The sequence below is a fragment of the Salvelinus sp. IW2-2015 genome, unplaced genomic scaffold, assembly GCF_002910315.2.
Source record: "Salvelinus sp. IW2-2015 unplaced genomic scaffold, ASM291031v2 Un_scaffold4592, whole genome shotgun sequence".
NCBI classification, from domain to species: domain Eukaryota; kingdom Metazoa; phylum Chordata; class Actinopteri; order Salmoniformes; family Salmonidae; genus Salvelinus; species Salvelinus sp. IW2-2015.
In genome coordinates, this window is record NW_019945862.1 from 23,529 (window position 1) to 34,071 (window position 10,543).

Genomic DNA, 10,543 nt, shown 5'->3' on the forward strand with positions numbered 1-10,543 from the left:
TTGAGAAAGGCCGAGGAGATGGGTATATCTCCATCTCTCCCTCCTCTTCACTCTCGGCACTTCTGCCAGTTTTGGATCTCGCTGCTCTCGCTTGTCGAACTAATTTTGCCAGAATTTTACGCATAATTATTTTTGAACAGTAACAGTGTTGTGGCCAAATGTAACAGCAATAATATTAAGCGGCTTAGGGTTTGCCTAGGACGTACGTTTCGGTGTAAATACGGAACCGTTCGAGGTATTTCACGGAAGAGAATAAACGTTTTGTCTTTTCTTCGTGGATAAATTATTCGTCTTTCTCTCCTGGATTTTCTGACTCCACTATTTAATGCGTTTCTCGTCGTCCATCTCTCAGGTCGTATTTCTTGTTTCTATTCTCTTCACTCTCTCAATGCTCTTCTCACCTCTGATTCTCTCCGCTACCTTACGTCGCTACTCTCCTGACTGAGCGGTGGTACAGATACTCTCAGCTCAGCAGGCTCGTAAGCTATTCATTCAAACTTTTACTCTCTTGCGTTTGTGCAGCAGCGTCTTAGCGATGTCTTGATCAGCAAGCTCTGTTTATGCTTCAAAGCCCTCTTCCACTTCCCTGAGATTATTGGGCTGGCTACTTTTACTAAGTGTCTATTAGATGAATGCCATATAGTCAAAGTGTCATAGCGTTTCTGAAGTATCAAATTGGTATATGGAGAGAAATAGTTTGATCCTGTGCGTCCCAAAAATTCCTATAATAATACTACTAAAACTTACTGGGTGAATTATTGAACACCAAGCTTCTTGCATTATTGTGCTGTTGTATAAGGGAACTTTAAACTTTTACGCCTTTTTTACACTGTTTATTTTCTCCTCCAACGCTGTTTGTTTTGATTATTTAAACCAAATTGAGCGTGTTCATTTTTTTTTTCATTGATCGATCAAGATCTGGTACTTTTATTTATCTGTTATTCAACTAATTAAGCTTTCAATATATCAAGTGTTTATTGTTCTATCGCTCTCAAGTTATTGTTGTATGCTGATGGTGGTTATTTGTTACTTCAATATTATAGTACACTGCCTCAATAAAATAATAGGGAAACTTTTGATAAACAACACAATGCTAGACTCTCAAGTCAATGCTAACTTCTGTGATATCGAATGGTGCCACGTTTAGGAAGCAACACTGACAATAGAAAGTTTCACATGCCTGTTGTGCAAAATGGGATAGACACAGGTGGTCAATCTTATATGGCACTTAGCAAGAACACCGCCAATAAGGGTGGTTCTGCAGGTGTGACACAGACTCACACTTCTCAGTTCTATTGCTTCTGGCTGATGTTTTGTCGTCACCTTTTTGAATGCTGGCGGTGCTTCTCTCAGCTCTCTGTGGTTAGGTCATGGAGACGGTAGCTCTACCAACTCGTCGCACTCACTCTGGATTCGGCTCATACGGTCAGTTTGCATGTGCCTCATCCAGGGATGGCAATCAATGCTGCAGCTGTGGCAAGAAGGTTTTGCTGTGTCTGTGCGCGGGCTACGTTCCAGAGCATGGAGCTACCTACTTTCTTCTCTTTCATCGGAGATTCATGCGCCATCTGTGAATCAAGAGAGAAAGTGCATGTGAGGTAATATGGCGCTAAAGGGAATGGCCGTGAAGATACTCCTGTCGCAGCGCAGGGTGTGGCGGAGCGGCTAGACTGTCTGGCTTTGCGCTCTTTTTGGTGCAAGGACGCGAGAGAGGGGAAGCTACTGCGAGCCGCAGCTTGCTATAATTCGCCCTCGCAGCCGGTCACAAATGTGCGAATGTGTTGCTCAAGGGTACGGTCCAAGACTGACTCCGCTCGGGAGGGTGGTTGAGTGAGGGCCCAAGGAAACGGACAGCAGCTAGGTGCGCGCGTATTAATTACATTCCGTTCATTGCGCCCGAATTTCCTCGCTGTGGGCGACGACGGTTTGGCATTTGGCAGAAGAAGACACACAACGATTGGCAATTCTCGGCTCCGAGCACTGGCGGCGCTGTGCTTCTTTCACAGATGAAGCAGGTCTTTGTTCACACTGAGCACGTGATCAGCATCGTGACACGAGGGTCGTGGAGAAGCACTAGACCCAGTGGAGACGTTCTTTAGAGAGAGAAAGTCTCAGCATGAACCGGCTCTTGGCGCGGTGGGGTCAGTCATGGTGTGGTTTCTTTGGGGGGTGCGACTGGAGAGGGCACAGAGGGCATCAGCATGACTGCCAGAGAGAGACTAGCTCCTGGATAATATGATCCGTAATCGAGATGAAGATTCCTCAGTCCTGTTTTTGTGTAGCGGTACACCTTATGTCTTGCACGGTTGCGGGGGAGTTTTGGCCCTGGTGGGTTCGACTCGCCTAGAATGCAGCATCGACGAACATTGTACCCGCTAGATACCTCATATGGTAATTGGCATAGTGGAATAAGTAGCTATCAGCAGGCTTTTAACTAGCCTTCTAGATGATGTAAGTGGCTTTTTGGTTTGTTAGTCTAGTGTGTCTGTGCCCTGCTTTCCGTTTTTTTCTCCTTTCCACGCAACAGAATACAATTGGGTAGATATTGCATTACATTGAATTACAATAATTCCAGTTTGGACCCATACTCGCCTAATCCAACACACGCTAAACTGATGCTACTTCTAAGGCAGCGCTTCATACCACAGACTGTTCTCAAGGAGTTTGGCGGATTGCTTAGTCCAGGTGCTTAGTGTAGGAGTTCCGCTTCTATTTTTTAGTGATGTACTCGTTGGCCACGTGTTGCATCGCAGTATTGGAACTATGCTGCTTTTCAGGATAGGCATAGCCCAAGCTGTTGTGTTGTTAGGGAGGTTCGATTACACCTCAGTGTAACATGCTAGAGATGACGCTCAAGAACATCTTATTCTGTTTTCTTGTCTATGTGAAAAGAAGGGGATTTTGTCCGAGCCTTTAGTTTTGACTTGTTCTTCTAAGTCATTACAGTCAATATGTAGTGGATGATTTCTCGCTCTGGGTAGTGCTCGAGTTTTCGCACCTTAGTAATTTACATCAGGTAGTGTCTGAGTGTGTGATCTCCTTATACAAGATCTCCGATTCGCGCCGTATGATCAACGTTCTCTGGATTTGAATTGTAGGTAATATGTTGTTGTCAGGCGACTGGTTCAAGCTATCGAGATAAAGTGAGAAATGAGATGATTCTAATAGAGAATATTTCGTAGAATTTTCTGATGTGTCAGCATCTCAGTTTAGGGTGGTTATTTCGTTAGTGTTTCCTTTATTTTTTTGGAAGCGAGGGTTGTGTATTTTGTTATGGCCGAGTTAATCGGTCTGCTGCAGGACGCCCATTTTTGTGGATCGGGCTTTCCAATATACAGAGTCCCAGTTTATCTGTGTCCCAGAGTTATTGTCCAAAATAAACTCCGGGCTCGGCAGGGCGTTTGTAAAATCAATATCGGTTCGGGCAACCACAACACATCTCAAGTTGGCACTATGTCATTCGTGGCCGGATCTTCGCTCATACCTGGCATCTGCGCTCAAACCCAGAATTCCTGCTGTTGGACTGCCAGATTGTGAAGCGTGACTCATCACTGTCCCAGAGAATTTGTTTCACTGCCTCCATAGTCGACTGATGTGGGGCAAGCTTTACACTCAGCTGACACTTCGCTCGTGCGATGGAAACTCATATTTCATTGAAGCTGTCCTGACAAGTTCATTTTTTGCTGACGTTCGCCTGACTACAGAGGAAGCAGTTTGGGTAATCCGGTAGGGAGTGTTGCTGCACATTGAAGTAGTATTATTTTTTTATATGACTACATGAGCGTATGATCATATAGCGAGTCACCTAGGTTCTGGTGGGCTTGTTGTGGCCTTACACTTTCTTCTGCGGCTGAGCCGTTTTTTAAATATAGAGACGTTCTTCCACTTTCACAATAACAGCACCTCTAGCTCTCGCGGGCAGATATTTGACGAAACTTGACTTGTGTGTGATAAGGAGGAATCTATGACGGTGGCCGTACGTTGAAAGTCACTGAGTTCTTCAGTAAGGCCAGTTCCACGTGCATATTGTTTTCTATGGAGATTGCAATGAAGTGTGTTGCTTCGTAGTTTTATTACGGCTGTCATTATAATAGGTTTGTGGTCACAGAAATCATTCACTATCCAGTAATTTGAAGGGGTGTCACTATTATATTTCTTTTGTATATTATGGGTTGTGTAGGGCTAGCGAATGCAGCTAGCGTAGTTTACTCTCTCAACACTCGGTGCGTGAGCCTCTGTAAAGCAGTAGAGGTTGTTGTCTGTGCTGTACACACATTACGACCGAGTGTGGTGCATTACACGATACACACGACTTGTAGACAACATGCATCGACACACAGGTGGATTCTTTTTTGTGCCACACGAACACACACACACGACACACACACACACATCACACACGACACACACCATGCACACTACACCACATGCATGTAGTGAACACACAGTCAAAACACAACACTCCTTAACACATTTCATCAGGTCCCAGACCTGGACACATTCTAAGCAGATAGGCAGAGAAGGAAGAGTTGCAGTGTAGTCCCTCGGTGCGCCGCTTGGTTCAGAGGACTACATACGCAGGGTCAGGAACATATGAGGCACAGGTGCTCTGGAGTAGGAGTGTTTTACAGAGTCTACTGACTCACATGGGTTCGCACAGTTTCGCGTTACAGCCAAGAGAGTGCCGAGGCTGGTATGTCTAGCCTGCAGCCTCTCTCTCCTTTCCAACAGAGAGAAAAAGAGAGTTCCCTGACCCGCGCTCCCATTGCGACAGTCAGCGCGCGCTCCTCCTTCTTTCTCTGAGCACCGCCGACACCATCCAGAACCAACGGCAACGTCCCTTCCATCTTACCCTCGTTATTCCCCCTCTCTCGCCAGTTGCTCCCTCTCTCTTCACTTTAAGCTCATTCCCGTGATGTCTAAAGAAGAGCCGACCGAGAACGAGTCTTTGCTATGATCCACAGAGGGTTGGCGCATCGGACAGTGCTGGGAAGTTTCAGCCAAGGAGAGTGCAATTTCGCCCGGCTACACTGTTGAACGTTCGTCGAGAGAAGCAAGCAAGCTGAGGACCTGCATCATAAGCAAAGTGGATAGAAAAAAAAGAGAACATTGCATTCCAATCACGTCTTCATTTTCTCTCTCTCCTGCCAGAGCGGGAGGAGGGAGAGAGCGAGGGAGAGAGAGAGAGAAAGAAGGAGAGAGAGAGAGCTCAACGGGAAAATATCGTAGGAAGAGAGGCAGAGGAGAGAGAGAGAGATTCAACAATATTTAAACTAGTGGCGTTTTATTCCGGATGCTGTTAAATTGCAGTGCCAAAGTAAGGTGAGTGGTGCGTGTGTGCATCTACGTGTGTGTTAATGCTTATGTGTGTTGCATATAGCTAAGCCTCGGACTTGGAAGGGGAAGAAAAGCACTCGTTGATAATGAGAACGGAACAGAGGAATCTGGGTATCCTATCTGATCAATGGGCATTTGTTTACCATATTCAACGGTTTCGAGACGATGTCACGACGAAAGCAACTGCAGTACTGTAGGCATGCGTTTCAGCAGCTTCTCTTCATATCCATATAGGTGCATATTCTATGGATTTAATATTCCCCAGTTTGTACTATTATTCAGGTTTGCCAATTATTTAAGATTCAACAGATATATTGTCAATTTCCTTATTTATAATTTCATTATGTTTTCCTTATAGACTATCGTTTCCATAACCTATGTCCCTTCATGGATACAGTTACCCTGTGCTAACAGCTTGTGGTGTGGTCTTTGTGCCGGGTTTGATTGCGTTATGCTATATGGATGTGTGAGACTCATTCCTATGCATATCTTCCTTTGCCTCTCTCCTTCTCTCCGTTTCTCAACAGCCCGTAACGGAAGACCGGGATATCTCACCTTCCCCGCCACAAGGGCACCTCACACGCAGGAGATGTGAAGTCAGATCCCCTTAAACTGAGCAGGTACTACGGGATATAACAGCTGATACCCTGGGAATATAACCCTTTACCAACAGCTGTGGGACGCAGAAATGCTTAACGATGGGAAAGATTCGGGGAGAATGCGTTCGGACTAACTGGATGTCAATGATTCTCTCTTTTGAGTGTTTTGGGAATTGTGTTTTATTTCAGTGCCACCGGTTTAATGGACAGCGGCCACGGGAGTTTTGTGTGTTTTCCATGGGATTTCAGAACCACGGAGAGCGCATAGATTTGAAATACAAGCCAATTGGTGGAGGCAGGGCACTGGGAACATACAAAGTGCACTATTCATCGCAGTCTGTGTGTGCGTGTGTGCGTGTGCTTGCGCGTGTGCAGTTTTAACACGATCGGAGACAACGGTAAAAGGGAATCGTTTCATAGGTGAAGTGCCCTAAGAAATGACAACTTTTTTTTATTTTACAATGACCATAAGGACCGGGGGCTAAGGGAATTCACGGGCGGGGAGACGACAGATCCATACAGGCAGGCAGGCGTGCTGCGTGGGAGAGGAGAGTAGCGCTTGCCAACATAACCTCTCAGAGTTACTTTGTATTTCTCTCTCTATCCCTTTAGCAGCTGATGTCATCTACCGTTCATCTAGTTGTTTTCATAGAAAATCTGATATTATATTTACATGTGGAGGTTAGGCTAAACATATCTTATTTGGGTAGGCTATGAACAATCTGCAGTCAATTGGTTCTCAAACAGCTGCCCCAAAGACAACAATATGGGATCTGTTGTCACTTTGATGTTTTGATCAGAAAGGGTTCGGTGCCGATCTGACCAATAAGACATAATGCCCAAACGTCCTCTAGTCCTCTCTGGTCCGTACCTTGAGCCATGGTGACAGCTCAGTCCTTGTCCAGTCCCTCGGTTAACGGGGTATAGCTCACGCTATGGTATGATTAATCTGGCGAAACCTGCACCGTCATTAATTTTCACAACAACACAGCGAACTCCGGTGTCTGATTTACCGGGAGAGGTTGGCTATGTTATGTAATAAATACAGAGAGATCACCTCTCCTCTCTTCTCCACCCTTCACGGCCACCTGCTGTTGCCTTCATTTATTCATTGAGATAAGCATCTTTGAGTTTGATTTATTTTAACCTTAGGCTAGTGGTAGATCCTCGGTGTTGTGAAATATGGTGACCTTAACAAGGGTCTAATAGGGGAGATTTGTTATTATTATTATTATTTTTAGGTTGGTGTGTAACGAGCTAAACAGCGAGTTGGCTACATTGATAAGCCAATGTCATTGTATTCTTTCATTTCCATGCGCACCTTCCATAATTGAATATCTCTCTATCTTTCTCTCCTCTCTTTTTCTCACTCTTCACCCGCTTACCCTGTGTGTGTGTGTGTGTGTTTGTGTGTATGTGTGTGTTTGTGTGCCCCCTTTCCCCTCTCCCCTCTCTCGCTCTCTCTCTTCTCTACTGTTGCAGTGCTGTGAAGGGGCTTGCCATAGCCGTGACTTCATCAGGTCTCAGTGAGGATGCTGTGGGTTACCTTGCTGAGCACCATAGCCCTAGGATGGACCACCCCGATCCCACTGCTGGAGGACTCGGAGGAGATCGACGAGCCCTGCTTCGAGCCCTGCTACTGCGAAGTCAAAGAGGGCGTATTTCACGTCCACTGCGACAGCAAAGGATTTACAAACGTCAGTCAGATCTCCCAGATATGGACACGGCCCTTCAAACTCAACCTACAGAGGAACTCCATGAGGAAACTGTACTTCAACAGTTTTATTCACCTCAACAATGCCGTGTCCATTAATCTGGGGAATAATGCACTACAGGACATCCACGCCGGAGCATTTAACGGATTGGGAATTCTGAAACGGCTGTTCCTGCATGAGAACAAACTAGAGGTTTTCCGGAATGACACCTTCCTGGGTCTGGAAAGCTTGGAATACCTGCAGGCAGACTATAATGTCATCAAGAGGATAGAGAGTGGAGCGTTCAGGCACCTCCACAAACTCAGAGTGCTCATCCTAAATGACAATCTGATACCAGTCCTGCCCTGCTACCTATTCAGGTCGGTGTCACTAACACACCTAGACCTGAGGGGAAACCGTTTAAAGACTTTACCATATAAGGGCACGTTGGAATATGTGGGCCGGAGCCTGATGGAGATTCAGCTAGAGGAGAATCCATGGATCTGTGAGTGTGATATAGTTCAGCTAAAAACATGGTTGGAACGTGTTCCCTACACAGCACTGGTCGGGGAGATCACCTGCGAGTACCCCTTCCACTTGCACGGGAAAGATTTACGWGAGATCAAACGCAGTGARCTCTGTCCRTTACTYTCAGACRYRGAAATCGAGGYCAAACTGGGAATCCCCCGGTCTCCATTTAACAACGAGAACACGTGGCCAACGAAACCTTCCTCCATGCTGTCGTCGTTCCACAACACAGCGTCATCTGTGGAGTACAAAGAGAGACATGTCAAACCCACCAAAMGRCCCAGGCCCACCAAAAACYCTCCMACCCCTCGTAGTCTCTACCCCGGCCTGAATCAGCCCCCTATAGCTGGCTACCAGACCCGCCCCCCCATCCCTATCGTCTGCCCCTCTGGATGTATCTGCAACCTCCATATCAACGACCTGGGGCTAACGGTCAACTGTAAAGAGAAGGGCTTTCATAATATCTCAGAGCTCCTGCCCAGGCCTCTCAATGCCAAGAAACTTTACCTGAGCGGGAATCTGATACAGAAAATCTACCGGTCTGATTTCTGGAACTTTTCCAGTTTGGATTTACTACACTTGGGGAATAACCGGATATCGTACGTCCAGGAAGGGGCATTTATCAACCTTCCCAACCTGAAGAGTTTATATCTGAATGGGAACGACATTGAGAGGCTAACTCCCGGTATGTTCCGGGGCTTACAGACGTTGAGTTATCTTTATTTTGAGTATAACGTGATTCGTGAGATCCAGCCGGCATCATTCTCTCTCATGCCCAGCCTTCAGCTTGTTTTCCTCAACGATAACCTCCTCCGCACCCTCCCGACCGACGCCTTCGCAGGCACCAGCCTGGCGCGACTCAACCTCCGCAATAACTACTTCCTGTCCCTGCCTGTGCGTGGCGTTCTAGAACACCTGCATTCCATCGTCCAGGTGGACCTTCATCAGAACCCCTGGGACTGCTCCTGTGACATCATCCCCCTCAAAAGCTGGATGGAGAAGCTGTCCTCTGTCATCATGGTTAGTGATGTCATCTGTAAGACTCCTGATTTTGCCTTTGGGAAGGATCTGAGGTCGCTGGATGCTGAGATCATCTGTCCAGAGATGAAATACTCATCCGGACCCTCCCCAGCTCTCCTCCCTTCTGATGACATGACCACCGGTAGCTCTGGTCTGGGGGAGGCTGGGGGGAGGGGGCCGGTGCCTCTATCAGTCCTCATCCTCAGTCTTCTCGTTCTGTTCATCTCAGCGGTTTTCGTGGCCGCGGGCCTCTTCGCCTTCGTCCTGCAAAGACGGAAGAAGCTGCCCTTCCGGAAACGCTCTGAGGTGGATCTGACGGGAATCCAGATGCAGTGCAGGATATTCGAGGATCCGCCGAGACAGACCAGCAGTGGAAGCATAGGCTCACCAGAAAAGCCACCCAGCGGACACACACATACACATACACACACTCACGGTCACGCACACACATGGTCACGTTGGCCACACACACACTCACGGTCACGTCTATGATTACATTCCTCACCCTGTGACGCAGATGTGCAACAACCCCATTTACAAGCCCCGGGAGGGAGAGGTAGGGGAGGGTGAGGGGGGGCAGTTTGCAGAAACAAAAGAGAACAACAGTAATTACCGAACCCTCTTAGAGAAGGAGAGGGAATGGACCCTAGCCATGTCTAACTCACAGCTCAACACTATCGTCACGGTAAACCACAATACAGGGGATAAATCAGGATTTCACGAGAACGGCGGACTGTGTCCCACCGTGATTGACAGCCAGAGACCCACGCCGACTGTTGGCTTCGTAGACTGTCTGTATGGAACGGTCCCGAAACTAAAGGATATGCACGTCGCACACGCACACCCACCCGGTATGCAATACCCGGACTTACAACAGGACGCACGTCTCAAGGAGACGTTGCTGTTCACAGCGGGTAAAGGCTGCTTCCCTGACCCATCCCAAAGCGATTACCTTGAGTTAAGAGCCAAACTCCAAACAAAGCCGGATTACCTCGAAGTACTGGAGAAATCATATCGGTTCTAACACACGGAGAATAGCATAGGCTACATACAAACACACACTCTCACTTTTCCATACCCCAAACGGAACAAAATCACGGACAAAAACGAAACAAAAAAGCAGCATGATAATACAATTAAAAAGTATATTACTAAACGTTTTCCCACAAAAATCGCTTTGGAGGAAAGGCCATTCTCAGATATTCAATGAAGTGCCTTTTTTCAGAGTAGCCAGCAATGTTATCAACCCTTATTTTTATATGGAACAGATTGGTCTATATACCAAGGAGAGTGAGAGACCAAGAAAGAGAGGCACCGGGAGAATCACAACATCCGAAAATATACCCCATCAAATCGAGCCCTTCA

General features: G+C 46.9%; 1 protein-coding gene across 1 annotated transcript; it reads left to right on the top strand.

Annotated features, from left to right (window-relative positions):
* Positions 1–4,812: 4,812 nt before the first annotated feature.
* Positions 4,813–10,336, top strand: LOC112077463 (SLIT and NTRK-like protein 3). The gene is given in 4 exon segments (XM_070441705.1): positions 4,813–5,322; positions 5,865–5,957; positions 7,419–9,601; positions 9,603–10,336. Coding segments are annotated over 2 exon segments (2,733 nt in total). The 5' UTR covers positions 4,813–5,322; positions 5,865–5,957; positions 7,419–7,468; the 3' UTR covers positions 10,203–10,336.
* The last annotated feature ends 207 nt before the right edge of the window (positions 10,337–10,543 follow it).